The sequence below is a fragment of the Mustela nigripes genome, chromosome 12 (genome assembly GCF_022355385.1).
Source record: "Mustela nigripes isolate SB6536 chromosome 12, MUSNIG.SB6536, whole genome shotgun sequence".
Taxonomy (NCBI): domain Eukaryota; kingdom Metazoa; phylum Chordata; class Mammalia; order Carnivora; family Mustelidae; genus Mustela; species Mustela nigripes.
The window spans coordinates 101,499,213-101,520,030 of NC_081568.1; the positions used below are offsets into that span (position 1 = coordinate 101,499,213).

At 39.3% G+C, this 20,818-nt stretch overlaps 1 protein-coding gene and 1 non-coding gene across 2 annotated transcripts in view; both read left to right on the forward strand.

The window, feature by feature from the left end:
* The window catches only part of IQGAP2 (IQ motif containing GTPase activating protein 2), a 296,704-nt gene that overhangs the window by 184,509 nt on the left and 91,377 nt on the right, over positions 1-20,818 (forward strand). The window contains exons 11-13 of the mRNA XM_059418098.1: positions 539-699; positions 5,681-5,805; positions 16,489-16,652. Coding sequence (XP_059274081.1) covers positions 539-699; positions 5,681-5,805; positions 16,489-16,652 — 450 coding nt within the window. The remainder of the gene's footprint in view (positions 1-538; positions 700-5,680; positions 5,806-16,488; positions 16,653-20,818) is intronic.
* Positions 16,889-16,995, forward strand: LOC132028935 (U6 spliceosomal RNA). Its single transcript, XR_009407589.1, has one exon. It is a non-coding gene; the product is annotated as a U6 spliceosomal RNA (small nuclear RNA).

The following is a 20,818-nucleotide window of genomic DNA, read 5'->3' on the forward strand; positions in this document are numbered from 1 at the left end:
TTTTTTCTACAAAATTATTAAAAAGTGACTCAGAATAAATTTTGGAGGGGACTTGAATTGATATTCTGAGCTTAATGATTTTGGTTTACTTTTCTGGGGTTATAACTTAGAGGTAAAATTCTCCCCTTTTCCTTATCTTTAATTTAAACTGAAAATCACTACTGAAAAATCTTAACCTCACACTCTCAGACAGTGACAGCATTGTCTAATCCTTCATTTAATTATTTGGTAAGTCTGAGCCTGTATGCAGCTAATATAACCAATGGTGGAAATCAGCTAGGGGAATGCAGATGTTTGAGGAATCAGAACCATTGCTTGTCATTAATTCTCTCCTAAAATGACCAGCTAAGAAAAAACCCAGACCCCACTCACCTCTTCTTTAAAGCCAATAAAAAACAGGTGGCCATTGAACCTTCTCTCTCCTGGGTTCTCAAAATCTTCAACATTTCTTTGTTCTTTGAAATACATGTCCTAAAACCCCATCACATACATGAGGTGTGTGATTGGGGAAACTTGGATTGCATGTATTTTCCAACAGAACTACTTGGCCCACGAGGAGCTCCTGATTGCAGTGGAAATGCTGTCTGCTGTTGCTTTACTAAACCAGGCCTTGGGAAACAGTGATCTTGTGTCTGCACAGAATCAACTCAGAAGCCCAACAATAGGCCTCAACAATCTGGATGAGTCATATGTAGAACGGTAAGGGAACATCTTCTAAGCCTCTTTTAAATACAGAAATGTGTGTTTGGCAGATCTCACAAATTGAAGATTCGCTCCTTGCTGAAGAGATCCATGTATCTGTACTCAGTTCCTCAAGAGCTAGACTACATTGTAATATGAGTCCCTCCCTCCCCCCTTTTCTTTTTTTACAATATTTCTTTTAAGGGGAGAAAGAATCTAAAAATGACCATGCTGTGACTATTACACACTGACGTTGTCTTTACCAAAGGTGATGCGATAGGCTAAAAATAGAAGAGCTATTGAAAACATACCTTCCCTTGGGCTTTTTTTTTTTTTTTTGGAGACCACCAAGTGTAGAAGAGTTGGAAAAAATTTTAATAATGATCCAGTCCAATTATTTTATTTTACTGATGAGGAAACTAAATTTGGGTTTATGGACCCGCAGCTGGGCAATTGAATCCCAAAGCCCATTGTTTTGATTGTTAAATCCAAGGAATCCTGAGACCACCGTGGGTCATGGCAGTGGGTGACAGTCTTAGTATCTTCCATGCTACTAGGTAGTACAGTTGATGGTATGAAACACTAGAGCAGCTCTAGAGAGAAAATTAAGGGGCCAGAATAAGGAGTCTCTTAGAGATTCAGTAAGACAAAAGCCCAAGTAAAAGGAGTGATTTTGCGGCCTGGATACTTGTTAACCGCTAGGGGGCGATATCTACCCAGATCCTGACAAAGCTCTTTTCAGATAACCGATTCCAGCCAAACTGCTTAAATAGACATTGGATCATTCTCTTGGACCATACACAATTGTACGAGAAAATTTAAGACTTTAATTTTTTTTTAAATACTTGACTACTTGTCTGAATAGAGAATGGCCCCAAAGTAGTGGGACAGAGGATTTTCTGGTTTGGTTTTCTTGGAGAAACCACTCTTCTTGTTCAACTTAAATGTGGCCACCTGATAAATCTAACACCTGAGTCTATTCCCAAGGTATTTATTTCTTCCTTTACTATTTATAATGGAACTCTTGTCTTCTTCAGGCTTAGAAACCTCAAGTTCCACTCGTTTTCCTCTGCCAGGCAGAGGAAACAGCCTGTTCATTACTCCCTATCAGCAGCCAGTCTGTGTGTGTAACATCTCTGCACAATGTTGCTGTTTCGCAGCTACCAACCAATTGGACTTGTCATTTTGGCTTCTTGATAACTTCCAAATTGGCCCTCCTGTGTCTTTAATGTCCTCCTTCATTCTCACCTAACTGGGCTTGGCTGCTGCCCCTCAGTGCTTGAGTGGAAGACAGAGCTTGTGAGCTCATCACTTCCTTATGAAGTTCACAGCCCAGTGGGGCTCTCACGGGATGTCTTGGTGGGGTAATTGTCACGACTGTCCCCCAGATTGCACATCCTGGCCACTGCCCTCTAAATAACTGCCTCCTTCCAGATCACTAATGTTGATTACCAAAATTCCTTCCTATCTGTCCCCCAATTTGCAAATAACCCATCAAGGAAATGATCTCACACCCCACTTGAGAATCACTTTTTTTCCAAGTGGAAAACCACAGATACAACCTCAGAGTTCAAGTATTCTATTTGGGAAACTTGAAAAAAATTGTTCATTTTAATCACATTTTTGAAGTCTGACTTAAGCACCTTCTGGGTCAGCTGAAAGATGAGTACCAACATGAGATTTCAGGGTCCCCTTTGGTTCTTGGACTGACACCTGATGGACTGACATTGTCTGCTTTTTAACCCAGTTCCTGGAAGCCCAAGTTCTCAGGTTTTCAAGTTGAAGAAATGGGTTCCATCACGGCCTCTCCCAACGGTTGTCCAAGTTATTCATTGCACTATGGGTGGGGACAGGGCCACCTTGATGAAGTCCTATAAAGCATCTACCTGTTTGCCACGGCTTCTACACTTGACCTGTGGTTCCCCAGGAAGACTCTTCTAATTCTCACAAAAGCGATAGAGAGCTGGTATTGGCTCTAGGCATATGCTGTCCCAGATTAATTGTTCCAAAATGTAGCTGTGGTTTCAACGCTCTCCATTTGATTGTTCCTTGTTCTCACATGCAGTAAGAACAGACTCCTTTCTCTGAGCACATCATTCTGACCTTCGCTCCAGCTCTCCTTGAACCTCATACTTCCATCAGGCCGGATGTGAACACACTGTGTACTTCCTGGCTTGTCTGCTGCTGTACGTGCTCCTCTCACCCCTGAGAATGGGGTGCCTATCGCCTCTCCTGGCACATGACCGGAGCTCCCCACCACAGAGGATGCTGTGGTAGCATCACATTATTTCCATCTTTCTCCCCACCCCCAGTAATGTCATCTCTCCGGAGAGAACTAGCATGATGTGATTCAAGGAACACAGATTGCATCGGGGCCAAAAATATCTGAGTCTGACTTTGGACAGCTTTTCCTCTTCATCTCTAAAGTGCAGAAACACCTACTCTGCATCTGCGGAACAGCACTGAGAGTTAAGTGCTTGGTTTGGTCCCTGTGTCAGGGCAAGTGTTCCACCACTAGGTTTTTCCTTCCACTTCTCCTTCCTCGGAACTCTGTGATTTCTCCTCTTAAAGACTATCTCTTACGGCCTTTCGTGTGCGCTGCTTTTATGACCTGCTTGAATTTTTGTCTTCTTAACCACTGGACAGAAAGCTCCTTGAAGTAGAGGCTTCACCTTGTTCATCCGAGACCCCTGCCGTGTCTGCCACAGGCTTTGCCCCATTTGTTTGATGTTAGTATAGATCTGCTCAACTAAATTGGAATTGTAATCTCCTCAAAGCTTGAGAAGTCGGTTAGAAATGTGGTGTTATTGGTCTGCCCACAGCCACCAATGAAGAGGGCTCTGGGAGACATGGAGGGAAGGCCTTGGACCTCTCTGTAAGGGCGAACCACAGAGTGTTTCCTATAGCTGATGCCTGGGGGCTAATACATGGGAAAGACTTTGCAGCTCTGTTGTTTACTCCTAAAATCTCTTCCTTTGGCTACTGTTTGTTCATCTCTAAAGAAGTGATGGGCAGTGGTGGGGTTTTTCCCATGTTCATCCTTAAGCTTTCTCATTTTATTCCCATTGGATCATCATTTAGATGTTAAGCACGTGAAATGTCCATAAGGATTTTGCACTTGCTTACAGAATGGTCTCTGTCCAAAAGGGATGCTAGGGAGTGCAAGTTGACATTTTGTTATTGTTACTCAATATTATTGTTTATGTATTACTAGTGCAACAGAGTGTTTCTTAGGCTTATAAATTTTGGTAAGGCGAAAATCTCAAATGTGACTGTTAGCCACTTTCAGGCCTGAATTTGATGATGTGTTATTCAGCCACAGATAAAAGATCATCACTACCACTTTCTATTTTGAATGTTTTTTCTCTCTCAAGCTACCCCCTGTGGACGGCACCTGCGTGCTACCATAAAGCATGCAGAATTTGGAGAAAAACGGTCACAACCAGGAAACCAGTTTTAAACTTCCTGTGGTATTACTTTTTCTAACCTCTGCTATTAGCAATCCAATGGTGTTACTCTGAAGTCCAAATGCAGGGGCATCTGGGTGGCTCAGTGGGTTAAAGCCTCTGCCTTCGGCTCAGGTCATGGTCCCAGGGTGCTGGGATCGAGCCCTGCATCGGGCTCTCTGCCCAGCGGAGAATCTGCTTCCCTTTCTCTCTCTCTGCCTGCCTCTCTGCCTGCTTGTGATCTCTGTCTGGCAAATAAATAATAAATAAAATCTTAAAAAAAAAAAAAGAAGAAGTCCAAGTGCATAGTGAAGAAGTAGAAGTATGTGGAGGATTGGCCTTTATTTCCCTGATGTAATGCAAAAGCAAACTAAACTATTGAGTTTATCTACTTGGGTTTAGAACAGCTCATGTTCATTTATGTTTGTAACATTGGTTCTGTGATTTTTTAAATGGGGGAAAATGACTCTTAAGAAACGGGTTTCTTAGTACCATATCAAGATGGGTAATTTTCTTCCCTAAAACTTCCCCAAACAAGACAAGTAATTGAAGTGGTTGACCAAATCCTCTTTGCCAGAGGGTTGTGCATAGTGAGGAGGGTGAAGGGTGAGAAATGAGGGGCCAAGAATGCCATAGCAGTGAGCGGACACAGAGGGAGGGTTTTGGGTAGCTGCTGTGAAGCCTTAGGAGAAACGGAGAGGTGAGGACGGACTTGGTAGTATTCTCATTCACCTCCCATACTGCATCTTCAAGAAAACATACACTGAAGGGGCTCCTGGATGGCTCAGTGGGTTAAAGCCTCTGCCTTCAGCTCAGGTCATGATCCCAGGGTCCTGGGATCCAGCCCCACATCGGGCTCTCTGCTCAGCAGGGAGCCTGCTTCCTCCTCTCTCTCTGCCTGCCTCTCTGCCTACTTGTGATCTCTGTCTGTCAAATAAATAAACAAAATCTTTAAAAAAAAAAAAAAACATACACTGAAGATGTATGTTTCTCAGCAAGGTTTCTGGATTTGTATTTTATTTGATTCCTCACTAGACCTCAAGGAAACCCAGCTGGGTTAAGCTTACAGGGGTAAAGGACTCTAAAGTTCAGATTTTGGAAGGAACAAGAAAAATAATAAAAGGAACCCTTGATACAAAGGTTGAGAACCATGGTGTTTCTAAATTTTACCACGAAAAGTTATCTGAAGCCTGAGCAGAGCCAAGGCAATGCAAAGGGATGGAAAATGAGAAACTGGGTTGGGGGTTGGGTGTGATTTCACAAAGTTGAAAACTAAGTGTTTGTTTGTTTTTTTTCTTTTTGTTTGAGTTAGATATGAGGTTGGGTTTTGAGGCCCTTTCATTAAACAACATTTGTTCATAAAGTATCTATCAAAAAACACCATTATACAAGGGAGCTTGCCTTGTGTTCACAACGCTGCACAAGACAATTTTGTGTGCCTTTCTGCTCTTAATCGCGTAACATCTACTTTTGGCTATGTGCCAAATTTAAGATGCATGAGATGAACAAAGAATGGATGTTGCTGATGAACACGATCGTTTTCTCTTCCACAGTTACACAAATGCACTACTCACCTTTAAACTGGAAGCCTTATCCCAAGGACAAGATAACTTAAGCTGGAATGAAATTCAGAATTGTATTGATATGGTTAATATGGAAATTCAAGAAGAAAATGACCGTAAGTATAGAACACTTCCCTTCTCTTAGTATAATGAGAGAATAAGGTGTCTGGACAACTTAGTTCCCTAAACAAGGGCTGTAAATTTTTGCTCACGGAACTTAGGAGAGCCCACCCCCCTGATAGGCAAGTATATATTTATATGTAAATTTTATGCCTGTAATACTGCACCAATGTATTACATATATTATAAAACATATAAAAAAGACATAAAAGGATAGAATAAAAATGCATAAATAGAAGTCCTCATGTTTTCTTATTTATTCATACTTCAGAGATGGATACTGTAGAAAATTCAGACTTTGAAGCACTCAACTTTGGCCTTTCATTTGGGCTTTCTAACCTTTGCATTAGGATCACAAATCATGAGGATTCACCATACATCTAGAAATTAGGAACTACCTACATGAATGTGGACAATCCCAGAAGGGTATGTCCTGAAACATGCTTTCTTGAATGTCAACTTACCTCCTTCTCATTTGCCTCTTGTTTACAAAAACAGAATGAAGAATGGGGGAGGGGGGCTATACAACTCAGCAACCAGTGTATAGTGACTACTTTTCTGTAGCACCAGCTATCAAATTCAAGTGTCATGCAGTCTTTCCCATCATAAGAACAAACCAGCACCATCATCTTTGACTTTGTCTGAGCTGTTCAATTCATCGGCAACATTTGGATTAAGATGGCCGATGGCACTGACCTCCCGTCCGTCCTCCAGCTTTGACCTGCTTTTCTAACTTGTCCTAAGTTTGCTCAAAGAGTAGGCAGATACTTCTCTCACAAGCTTGGGCTGTTCCGGTGTGTTTTGGTGAGGTCTCAGGTATGGTCTTTGAAGGCAGAATCTAACTTTGGGCTAGTAAAATCACTCTTGAAATAAAACATATGACTTTGTTACTTGATTGCACTTGCATAACTTTCTTTGCTTTCTTGACTGTTTCCTGTGAGTCCTGTGCCCAACACCAAGGTAGGGCTGCTGGTGGTGGTGGTGGTGGTGGTGTTAAACACCTAAGTCCCTAATAGGTAACAGGTGTTCAGATGTGCTGACCTGACCTCCAGTTCACAGATGTACCACTGTTGTACTGATCCCTGGACAGTTTCTTCACTGTGTCCTTTTTAGGTTATTTAAATCTCCAGTTCCACTTCTCTGATCACACAGCTCGCTGCTGCCTCTGATTGTCTTGGACGAAGGCATCACAGGAATCCCTGTGATCAGATGCTTTACATACAGCCCCCTTAGCTCTTCTCTGGCACATTGCCTTGGCAGCTGGTAGTTCTTGCCAGATGTTAGCCAAGAGGGAAGCACTAATTTGAGCAGATGTCCACTATTATCTGGTGTGGGGAGCCTGTTTCAAGTCTCAGGCCCCCAGTCCCCAGCCCCCTGCTCTCCTGCCCTGCTACTTGACCCCTAGCTGCACACTCTTTTTTTTTTTTAATTTTTCAATTTATTTATTTTCAGAAAAACAATATTCATTATTTTTTCACCACACCCAGTGCTCCATGCAATCCGTGCCCTCTATAATACCCACCACCTGGTACCCCAACCTCCCACCCCCCCGCCACTTCAAACCCCTCAGATTGTTTTTCAGAGCACACTCTTGAGTTGCCTGTACCACTGGTTCGGGTGCTGTGGCTAATGCAACTCAAGGGTAGGACTCCTGTTTGGTTAAGCAAAACAAAGAATTGGTCCCATCTTGATTTTCTCACTTTTCCCTAGTTCTTTCAGGCAATATTCTGTCCAGGTCTGCTTTAGAGATTTCTATATGTTCTGCTAATACAACAGAGTTGTGTTAGTTCTCAGTGCTAAATGGTTGTATTTTATTCTTATTCTTCCCCCCACCTTTAATATTTAGTTGAGAGAGCAAGACTGCGAGCGGGGGAAGGGTGGAGGGAGAGGGAGAATCTTATGCAGACTCCCCGCTGAGCGTGGAGCCCCACAGGGAGCTCAATTTCACAACCCAGAGATCATGAGGAGCTGAAACCAAGAGTCAGACGCTTAACCAACCAAGCCACCCAGGTTCCCCTTGACTCTCCTTCTTAACGTTGATTAAAAAGCTGGGTGAAGGATGCCATTTTGCCCCAGACTATCAAATAGAGCCTTTACTTTTTTTCAGGAAAAGCAAAACAAGTAGTATTTGTAGAATTTTAAAAAAAGAATTTTTTTGGTAGATGGATATTATTCCTAAGCAAAAATATCTTTGGATTAATAAGGGATTTATCTCTCTAAGCAGCTGTATTTCTGGTATTTTCCATGGGCTATTATCACATGGCCACTATCCTATTCCTTCTGATGATCATGTTATGAAGGGCAGTTATTTTAGAGACTTCCTTATCATATTTCCTTTCTAGAATTTGGAGAATTCAGTGCAGAGTATTTAATATCTCTGTGCTTTGGTTTGTTTAGTTATGTCAAAATGAGGTATTTCCAAAGTTCTTGACATATTGGGTTTGATATCCTATGTTTAGGTAATTAATTTAAAAGCTAAGTGAAATAATATGCCATTATGAACTGGCATGAATTGCACAATAGAGTAATTAAATCATCTGAAAAAGCTAAGGATTTTTCATGGACATCTTGAAGGTGCATTACCCTTCCCACCCCACCCCCGCCACATACTTCAAGGTCTAATCTTGTGTCTGAATTGTGATGTGGATAAGCAACTAATGGGACATGATGAATGTGGAAGGAGAGTTTAATGGAGAAGCTGCCAAATGCATTTCCTCAGACTTAGATGCTCCATCAATTTCTTACTGAAAAGTTTACTTTTCCCCATAGAACTGTAGAGGAACTTCATTTTAACTACGTAGTGTAGACAAGGTAGTTTTCTTTCTTTGAATTTTTACTTTTTTAATTTGGTAGGTACCCTTCTTTGTAGGTTACCTCATCTGGTGTCTCAAAATTGCAATCTGTAAGAGAATGCCGGCTCTTTCATTTGACTAAAACATTATAGTCTTGTATGATGGTTTTAAAAAGTGGGTCATGCCTCTGTATGCTGCCTACAAGAGATTCACTTTAGACCTAAAGACACCTGCACTTTTGAGACATGGAAAACCAGTTATCATGCTAATGGACATCAAAATAAGGCTGGGGTTGCAATTATATCAGACAAACTAGATTTTAAACCAAAACTCTAACAAGAGGTGAAGAAGGGTACTGTGTCATAATAAAGGGCTATATCCAACAAGAGATCTAACAGTTATAAATATTTCTGCCCCCAGCATGGGAGCACCCGGATATATAAGTCAATAACAAACATAAAGAAATGCATTGATAATAATACAATAATAGTATGGGGCTTTAACATCCCATTTATAGCAATGGACAGATTGTCTAAGCAGGGAAACAATGGTTTTGAGTGACACACTGGACCATATGGACTTAACAGATATATTCAGAATATTTAATCCTAAACCAGCAGAATACACCTTTTTTGAGTGCACATGGAACATTCTCCAGAACAGATCACATACTGGGTCACAAATCAGGCCTCAACAAATACAAAAAGATTGATACCATACCATGCTTATTTTCTGACCACAATGCTATGAAACTTAAAGTCGACCACAAGAAAAAATTTGAAAAGTCCACAGATACATAGAGGTTAAAGAACCTCCTACTAAAGAATTAATGGATTTACCAAGAAATTAAAGAAGAATTTTTAAAAATACATGGAAGAAATGAAAATGAAAACAAAACAGTCCAAAACTTTTGTGATGCAGCAAAAACGGTCTGAAGAGGGAAGTAGATAGCAATACAGACCTACCTCAAGAAGCAAGAAAAATCTCAGATACACAACCTAATCTGACACCTGAAGGACCTGGAAAAAGAAAAGAAAAGAAAGCCTAAAACCAGCAGAAGAAGGGAAATAATGAAGAGCAGGAGTAAATGATATAGAAACAAACAAAAAAACAGGACAGGTCAATGAAACTAGGAGCTAGTTCTTTGAAAGAATTAATAAAATTGATAACTACCAAGCCAGACTTAACACAAAGAAAAGAAAAAGGACCCAAATAAATCATGAGAAAGGAGCAATCACAACCAATATCACAGAAATAAAATTATAAAAGAATATTATGAAAAATAGTATGCCAACAGATTGGGCAATCTGGAAGAAATGGATAAGTTCCTAGAAATAATCTACACTACCAAAACTGAAACTAAGAGAAGTAGAAAATTGGGTCAAACCCATAACCAGCAAAAAAACTGAATCAGAATCAATAATCAAAAAATCTCCCAACAGGGGACCTAGCTGGCTCAGTTAGTTATACATTTGACTCTTGATTTCAACTCAGGTCATGATCTCGGGGTCCTCAGATTGAGCCCCTCCTTCGGTTCCACACTAGGCAAGGAGACTACTTGGGATTCTCTCTCTCCCTTCCCAGCCCTCTGCCCTGCCCCACTTGCACCCTGTCTCTCAGAACAAAAACAAAGACGTGAAAAAACTCAAACAAAAGTCCAGGGCCAGATGGCTTCCCACAGAAATGTTCTACCAAACATTTAAAGAGTTAATACGTATGTTTCTCAAACTGTTCCAAAAAAATAGAAATGGAAGGAAAATTTCCAAACTCTTCCTACAAAGCCTCATTATCTTGATTCCAAAACTAGACCCCACTAAAAAGGAGAGGTACAGACCAATATCCCGGGTGCAAAACTTCTTAAGAAAATACTAACAATTCAAACCCAACAGTACGTAAAAATAATTATTCACCACAATCAAGTGGGATTTACTCCTGGGTTGCAGGGGTGACTCAGTATTCACAAATCAGTCAATGGATACACCACATTAATAAAAGAAAGGGTGAATACCATATGATCCTCTCAACAGATGCAGAAAAAGCATTTAACAATTACAGCATCCTTTCTTGATTAAAATTCTTCACAGGATAGGGTTAAAGGGAATGTACCTCAATATCATAAAAACCATATGTGAAAGACCCACAGCTGATATCAGCCTCAATGAGGAAAAGTGAGTAAAGTCTCGGGATACAAAATCATTGTACAAAAATCTGTTATATTTCTATACACCAATAATGAAGCAGCAGAAAGAGACATCAAGGAATCAATTCCTTTTAAAATTGCCCTTAAAACTATAAGATACCCAGAAGCCAATCTAATCAAAGAAGTAAAATATCTGTACTCTAAAAATTATAGAACAGTTATGAAAGAGATTGAAGTTGATGCCAAAAACAGAAAAAAATTCCATGCTCATGGAGTAGAAGAGCAAATACTGTTAAAATGTCTGTACTACAGAAAGCAGACTACACATTTAATGCAATTCTTATCAAAATACCACCAGCATTTTTCACAAATCTAACACAATCCTAAAATTTTTATGGAACCACAAAAGACCCCAAATAGCCAAGCGATCTTGAAAAAGAGAAAAAAGCTGGAAGCATCACATTTCTGGACTTCAAGTTTACAAAGCTGTAATCATCAAGACAGTATGGTACTGGCACAAAAACAGACACATTTATCGATGGAACAGAATAGAAAACCCAGACATGGATCCAGTGTGGTCAGCTAATCTTTAGCAAGGCAGGAAAGAATATCCAGTGGAATAAAGACAGTCTCTTCAACAAATGGTGTTGGGAAAATTGGACAGCAACAAGCAGAAGAATGAAACTAGACCATTTTCTTAACCATACACAAAAATAAATTCAAAATGGAGGAAAAAACAAATTTGAGACAATTTGAGGCAGGTAGCCATCAAAATCCTGGATGAGAACATAGTCAACAAACTCTTTGACATCAGCCATAGCAACTTTTTACTAGACACGTCTCCAGAGGCAAGAGAAACAAAAGCAAAAGTGAGTTATTGGGACCTCATCAAGATAAAAAGCTTCTGCACAATGAAGGAAACAATCGACAAAACTAAAAGCCAGTGTATGAAATGAGAAAATATATTTGCAAATGACATGTCTGACAAAAGGTTAGTATCCAAAATCTATAAAGAACTTAAGAAACTCAACACCCAAAAAACAAAAAATCCAGTCAAGAAATGGGCGGAAGACATGAATAGACATTTTTCCAAAGAAGACATACAAATGGCCGACAGACACATGAAAAGATGGTCACCCTCACTCATCATCAGGGAAATACAAATCAAAACTACAATGAGATACCACCTCACACCTGTCAGAATGGCTAAAATTAACACAGGAAATAATGGTGTTAATGGTGAGGATGCTGTTGGTGGGAATGCAAGCTGGTATAGCCACTCTGGAAAACAGTATGGAACTTCCTCAGAAAATTGAAAATCGAAATACCTTATAACCCAGCAATTACACTATTAGGTATTCATTCAAAGGATACAAAAATACTGATTCAAAGGGGCACATGCACCCTGATGTTTATAACAACATTATCAGCAATAGCCAAATAATAGAAAGAGCTCAAATGTCTATTGCTTGATGAATAGATAAAGAGGATGTGATATATATGTATGTGTGTATACATTTACATATAACATATATATTATATACATATAACATATATAATATACATATATAACATACATATACAATATACATATATAACATACATATACATATAACAATGGAATATTACTCAGCCATCAGAAAAAATGAAGTCTTGCCATTTGCCACCATCTGGATGGAGCTAGAGTATGTTATGCTAGTGAAATAAGGCAGAGAAAGACAGATTCCATATAATTTCACTCATATGTGGAATTTAAGAAACAAAACATGAACATATGGAAAAGGGGTAAAGGAAAAGGAAAACAAATCATAAGAAACTGGGTTTTTTAGAAATTTTATTTTATTTATTTTTTATTATTAACATATAATGTATTCTTTGTCTCAGGGGTGCAGGTCTATGACTCAACAGTCTTACACAATACACAGTGCTCACTACAACACATATCTTCCAATGTCCATCAACTGGCCACCCCATCCCTCCTACCACTCTCTACTCCAGCAATTCTCAGTTCCATAAGAGACTTTTTTAAAAAATATTTTATTTACTCAGTTGAGACAGATATACATTAGATAGATAGATAGATAGATAGAGCAAGTGAGCGAGCAGGAGCAGTGGGGAGGGGCAGAGGGAGAAGCAGATCCCTGCTGAGCAGGGAGCCTCACATGGGGCTGGATCCCAGGACCTGGAGATCATGACCTGAGCTGAAGGCAGATGCGTCACCGTCTGATCCTTCCAAGTGCCCCTCCGTAAGAAATTCTTAATGATAGAGAACAAACTGGGGATTGATGGAGGGAGGTGGGGGCATGGATTAAATGTGTGATGGGCATTAAGGAGGGCACTTGTTATGATGAGCAGTGGGTGTTATATGGAAGGGATGAATCACTAATTCTACTCCTGAAACCAGTATCACACTATATGGTTAACTGAAGTTTAAATAAAAACTTGAAAGACTTTAAAAAAAAATTATTTGGAGAACAAATAGAGAGCTCCGTTCTGGATGTGTTGTTGATGAGGGAGACATCTTATGTAAGCAACAGACATTCTAATTCCTCTGTTCTACTTCTTGTATCTTGTGTTTTGATTTTGGTCACAGTAATTGAGTATCTTTTTTCTAAAAGCCATCTTTTATTTACTTTTTTATGCAGATGGCTTAGCAAATTCCTAGGGATATAGTTAGTGCTTAATGAATGTTTAATAATGTTCTCAAAAATAAACCTCTTTTCCTCTCAAAAAACTAAATAAAGAAGCGGGTCCAGGACTGAGGCTCAGCAGTGGGATTTTCCCTTTTCTTATAAACAGGAAGTGATGCAGATGTGCCCAGGGGGCTTCTGGGTAGGTCTTTCAGCCCCTATGAGGTCATTTACTATGACCTCAATGGCTTGTATTCTTAGAAACATAACAAACAAAAACTTAAACAAATGATTTCAATCAAGTCAGCTGGAATGCACTCATTCCCAGGTGATCGGCCATTAGGAACATACATTCTCTTTCTCAGACAAAATTTTGTTAAGGTCACTTTTGGATGGGGTGTTTAAAAGTATTTAGAACAGTCTACCAAAGGGACTTGGTGTCCAGAGAATGACATGAAGTAGTCTATGTTCTCTGGGTATAACTCCTACAGGATAAAATGATAATACCTTGTATGTAGGTAATAGTTACTTTCCTGAGTTCTTCCAGTGTTTTTAAGATCATGTAACTTACCTATTGGAGAAGTGTTTCTGCTTTTTCTTTAAATGTATTTAATATTCTGGAATAATTTCTGGGCATTTTAAATTATCCCTTTCCTTCTACAGATAAATCTTTTCATTCTTAGCAAGGTGTAGGTCATCCATCCGGGAGATACTTAGCTAAATATTTAACTTAATTTGAGCATCAGGATAAAGATGGTTCTTAAAAATTATAGTACTTACTCTATTATTAAGAGTGTTTCTGTGTTTGAAAAACAGCTAACAAAATGACAGGAAGTTTAGCTTTAAGAATGTTTATTTTGTAAACCCCGCTTGTTAATGTTTCATTTCTTTACTAGTTCTTATCTATCAGCACTAACCTGGGAGGCAAAAGGCCCCTGTGAGTATGTATGTGTGTGTATATGTGTGTGACCCTTGAACAATATGGATTTGAATTGCACAGGCCCACTTAAATGTGGATTTTTTTATCAGCGCATTATTATAAGTGTATTTTGCCGTGTGATTTTCATTTCTCTAGCTTATTGTCAGAGTACAGTATGTAATACATAAAAACATACAAGATACTTGTTAGTTGGTTATGTTATCGGTAAGGCTTCTAGTCAGTAGTAAGCTACCACATTCATATATCCTAAAATTGACCCATTTATCGTGTTTCTGTGGTGACTTTTATGTATCTAAGAAGCTGTACTACCATCATCACTATATAAATTCAGAACATCTTTATCACTCAAAATCGATGCTTGGTACCCATGAGCAGTCACTCCCCTAACCCTCTCCTCTCATCCTCAGCAACCACTAGTCTGCTTTGTTTCTGTGGATTTTCCTATTACGGACATTTTGTACAAGTAGAATAATGTAATGTGTGTCCTTTCATGTCTGGCTTCTTAGCATCATGTTTTCAGTGTTTCCAGGTTGAATCAGATATCCATATACTTCATATTCTTTTCTAGGTTAGATTATATGCCATTCTATAGATAGACATTTTGTTAATCAGTTCATTAGTTGATGGATATGTAGGTTGTTTCCACTTTTTAGCTGTTAAAAGTATTTCTGTAAACATTGATATATAATTTTTATGTGAACATACAATTTCAGTTCCCTTGAATGTAACTGCCTAGGAGGAGACTTGCTGGATTGGATGGTAATTCTGTGCTTAATATTTTAAGGAACTGCCATTTCCTGTTCCTACCACCAACACATGAGAGTTCCAGTTTCACCACATCCTCACGACACTTGTTACTGCTTGTCTTTTCTATTATAGCTGTCCTAATGGGTAGGACGTGCTATCCCATTGTGATTTGGGTTTGCATTTTCCTAACAGCTAATATTGAGTATCTTTTCATGTGATTATTAGCCATTTATGAATCTTCTTTCAAGAAGTGTGTGTTGAAGGTCTTCATTTTAAATTTTTTTTTTCAATGCCCAGTTTTAAGAATTTCTTATAGTTGGTGAACATGTATATAAGGTATATGGGTCTTTGTCAGATACAGAGCTTCCAAGTCTTTTCTCCCAATCTCTGTAGATTGTCTCCATCTTCTTTGGTGTACTTTGAAGCACAGAAGTTTCCATTTTTACAGCATCCCATGTATTTCTCTTTTTCTTTAGTTGTGTTTCTGGTGTCACAGCTGAACTTACTGCCTAACCCAGGCCACAGAGATTTACTATTATGTTTTCTTCTAAGTGTTGTATAGTTTAAGCTTCTACACTTAGGTCTATGACCCACTGGGGGTTATTTTTTGTGTACGATGTGCTGTAGGGGGTCCAACTTCACTCTTAATGCATATGGATGTCCAGGTGTCCCATTTGTTATAAAGCCTTTGACCTGCTGGGTTGTCTTGGCACTCTTGTCAAAAATCCAATTGACCATAAGGGTAAGGGTTTATTTCTGAACTCTAACTTCTTTTCCATTGATCTGTACATCTGTCCTTAAATTACTGCCATGCAGTATTGATTAACTATAGCTTTTAGTAAGTTTTCAAAATGAGAAAATGCCAATTTTGTTCTTTTTCAACATTGCATTGGTTATTCTTGGCTCCTTGGATTTACATAGGAATTTTAGATTCAGCTTGCTAATTTCTGTTTGAAAGAAAAAGGAAGGGATTACACCAAATCTATAGATCAGCTTGAGGAGTATTTCCATCTTAACAGCATTAACTCTTTCAATCCATGAACATGGGATGAGTTTTCAATTTATTTAGGTCATCTTTATTATTTTTTTTTACATGGGGCTTTATAGTTTTCAGTGAACATATCTCGTTCTTCTTTCATTAAATTTATGCCTATGTTTTCTTTAAGTAATTTGTGTGTTTGTGATCAGAACCTATTCCAAATGGAATTTTCTCCTCCTTTTCATTTTCAGATTGTACAATGTGAGTGTGGAGAAATACACTTGATTTTCCTACATTGCTCTTGTATCCTGCAGCTGTGGCATGCTTATTTATCAGCTCTTACAGTTCATGTGGTGGGGGGTCCCCATCCCCATTCTAACTCCATCTTTGTCACAGGTGATTCTAGAGAACTTATAATGGACTGTGACTTAAGAAAACTTTTCCTCCCTAGGAATTGTAGCTGTGGGACACATCAATGAAGCTATTGACGAAGGGAATCCTTTGAAAACTTTAGACACTCTGCTGTTACCAACTGCTAAGATTAAAAATGTGGATCCAGACTACGCCCAGCACTACCAGGATGTTTTATATCACGCTAAATCGCAGAAACTCGTGGTGAGTTCCAGTAGGTTTTGTTGCTTTTAAATTTATAGAGCGCCTTGTGGAGAGGGGCTGAGAGGAAAGATTTGCTATACTCATTTTCGCTAAAGCATATGAGCTGTTTGTCCCAGCAATTGCCTATGGATCAAAATGGAAATAATGGGGCTCTTTTTATCCTTGTGTCAAACACGAGCTAGAAGGTGGCCCCAGAGCTAATTACTCCTTCTACTTAAACTATAAACTCATTAGTGGTGCTTGCTTCTGCAGCATATATACTAAAATTGGAACAATGCAGAGAAGATTAGCATGGCCCCTGTGCAAGGATGACACGCAAATTCGTGAAGTGTTCCATATTTTTGGGTTGGGAGAAGAGAAGTGGGGTGAGGGTATGTGATATGGTGAGTGCTATGAAGTGTGTAAATCTGGCAATTCACAGACCTGTACCCCTGGGGATAAAAATATATGTTTATAAAAAATTAAAAATTAAAAAAAATTATGCTGAGTGAAATAAGTTAAGCAGAGAGAGTCAATTATCATATGGTTTCACTTATTTGTGGAGCATAACAAATAGCATGGAGGACATGGGGAGTTAGAGAGGAGAAGGGAGTTGGGGGAAATTGGAAGGGGAGGTGAACCATGAGAGACTATAAACTCTGAATAAAAATTTGAGGGTTTTGAAGGGGCGGGGGCGTGGGAGGTTGGGGTACCAGGTGGTGGGTATTATAGAGGGCACGGATTGCATGGAGCACTGGGTGTGGTGCAAAAATAATGAATACTGTTATGCTGAAAATAAAAAATAAATTTTAAAAAAAAGTATCCAAAAAAAAAAGTTAAAAAAAATAAAATGCCATAAAAAAAATAAAAAAAAAAAACCTCATTGGTGGTTCACTTCTTGTTCAGAGACCAAGTCATTGCATATTTACTGAGCATATACTGTGTGCTTAGTTCCATGTGTAGCATCTGGTGGGTGTAGGAGGGGAATGACGCAAGGAACATCTAACATTTGAAGTTCTGTGTCCTTATCCTTGAGATGCTTAGAAACTGAGGCAGTGGGCATTCTCGTATAGAATAGTTATGTAACTCTGAGGGAAGTATATGTCAAAACGGGTCCTGCACAGAGTGGTGCAGGGACAGTGGATTGTTGGGGGTGAGAGTCCTAAGAGGAGTGGTCATGGAGACAGAACATGCTCCTAAAGGAGAAGGAGGAGCTGGCTTCTGGGGGCTGGAAAGCAGGAGGATGCATGCTGGGAGCACAGGCCCAGGAGCATGTGAGCATGCTTTGTTTTCTGCCTGGGAGGAGACTGACCTGACTCCTTAAAGGGCAAAGGGTTTTTTCCGCGATGCAGAGCTTATACTTACCATGGGAGGAATTCCATAGAACCTTCCCCGTCTTGGAAAGTTATCAAGAGACGAAGTTTATGGCCTCCTCCCTGAGAGTGGGAGTGATGCTCCCAGGGACCTACCCACTCATAGCTTCCATGTCCCAAAGTGCAAACCAAATTCCAAAGGTGTGGATGTTTCCCCTGTATAGGTCTTCACAACCCAGAAACTGCCTCATTGGAAACAGGAAAAGCATCTTTGCCTGGAGCAAACATTTATTGAACACACGCTATTTGCCACGTATGATGTTAAGTGCCTATAGCATACCATCTCATAGAATCATTATAATCCGTAACAGCCAGATGAAGGAAATATCTTTGTTATCATTTTACAGATAATGGAACTTAGACTATGTAATTTGTCCAAAGCTATCCAAAAAGTAATTGGTTCTGCAAACATGCCCTGGTCTGTCCGATTAAGAAACATATATTGTTGTGCATTAAGGCAGTTGAGAGAGAATGTTTACTGAAGCATTGTAATAGCAAAAGACACAAAACAACGTAAATATCCATCAGGAGTGGACCAGTTAAGTAAATTGTAGTATATCCATACAGTGAAATACTCTGCGGTCATTAAAAAGAATGAGTGAATTCATACTGGACAATCTCCAGTGTGTGTATCATTAAGTAAAACAAAAACAAAAACTAAAAACCAAAAAAATTTCCACATTCCACATGCCTCAAAATGGAACACACGCCAACTGACCATTTGTAAACATATGCTTGCATTTGTGTAAAATACTTCTAGAAGGAAACACCTTCTGGAAGGTGAAATAGAAAGCTGGTGTAGATGAGAGGTGACTTTTTTTTTTTTTTAAGATTTTATTTTTAGTTACCTCCACAGCCAGTGTGGAACTCAAATTCGCAACCTTGAGATCCAGTCACGTGTTCTACTGACTAAGCCAGCCAGGTGGCCCAGGAGACTTCTTTCTTATTCTGTTGTTGTGCTGTTTGGATTTCATTTTTTTTAGAGTGCATGTATTGCATGCTAAATGTTTCTAAACTTAAAAAAACAAAACAAAAAACAGTGTAAACAACCCACAGAGGACTGTTTCCGCTGTAACTTAGTTTCTAGAATATGACCTACTGGCCCAGGCAAAGTATTCCCTTCAAAGCAGCTAACCCTCAATGCAAGTTAGTAGAAATATTTTGTCATAATGTAGCCTTGAGCAGTATACGGAAGTATTGCCTCTGGCAAAGAAAATTGAGTGGTGAGGGAAGAAGAAGAAATATTTTTCAGCATTTTAAATTTTGTACTATATACTACCTCTACAAAAATAATTTTAATAAATAAAAATTCAAATGCCTATGTTTACATGTATGTGTGTATATATGTTATATGTGTGTGTACATATATACACACATATACAGATAACCCTACACACACACATATTCTAGTCATCCCACACTACAGAACTGCCTTGTTATAGGTGAAGAAAAATATCCCCGAACATGGGGACTTCTGAGATGTTAGACTTCTGACAGGGACTGCCTTACCCCCTGTGCTTTTAGGATGCCATCAGGTCAGTTGTCCTCATTTGACCTTCACAGCGCTATGGGGCTGGGCACCTCTCACCTGATATGAGGGAATGTGAATGTTAAATTGCAAGCTAGGAAATAGGATGATAAGACTGAAACTCAAGCCTTGGGTCCCCATGTCCCAGGGAGGGTGTATTGGGTCTCCGCCTGCTATTCCCACAGATGGGGCCTTAGCCATGGCACAGGGCACACTTGTCAGCATTGAAAGATAAAATTATTTGCTTTGGAGACAGATGGGTACCATTTCAGGATTTGCTTTGTCACAAAATAACCAGAGATTTTAGTCAAATCCCTCACTCTTTGTGCTTCTGTTTCCACATGTGTCAGATAGTAGTGCCTCTCTTACAGGATTATGGTAAGGGTCAAGTGACCCTTTACACATATATGACCCATACATAATATGTCTTTGTATGTTAATGTATTTCTATTTCTGTATGTCTATGTATAGTTATGTGTAATTGCATGGATTATGAATATATATGTGTGTTAGAGTGTTCAGCATTTTGCATGGAGCTACCACAAGAAGTACTTAAATACTGTAGTAAATATTATTGGGGACCCTAATAGTTGCCCCGCAGGTAAGGGCTGAGTGATGACTGTGTCGCATGGTCCTTATGAGATGTACGGATTGTTCCATCCACAAACCACAGTTAGGATCTTCTGGGTACAGAATAGAGATAGACTTGGATTCCTCTCTGCCCACAGCTACAGGAGGTTTGGCCTTGAGGTGAGCTGGACTCCACATGCCTTTCATAGGCAGGCTGTGGAAGAACGCTCCAGAACGTTCCAATCTAGTGGCTGTAGGTCAAGATGGAATGTCATAGAACCTCGCCAGAACACTCAGAAGCCTTTACTGAGTGTCCATGCTTTGCCAGCTATCAGGCTTGCTTCCTAAGTCTAAGAACAGTAGCTTTAGTAGTGGAAATAAAGCGTTAGATATGAACCTAAGAATCTGGGTTCTAGCTCAGGCATTAAGCCTGTGAGGTCTCTGTGTATGTTTTTAAATCTGCTTATTGTTATCTAGAAATTCCAGTTTTTGAAGGAGGTAATTCTGTGTCTTGCCTTCCCAAGGTCTGGCCTTGGAAAATATTAGAAAAAAAAATTACACTACTAGTATTGTCAGTATAAAGTGAAGTTTGTGTAAAAGTATACAGCTGTTAAAGATCACAAAGATAGTGTCTGCATGGAATTTGTGGCCAGCTTTATGAAAGATTGAGGACCTTGACGTAAGTTGGTGAGAATTCTTAATCCTTATTAATAGTA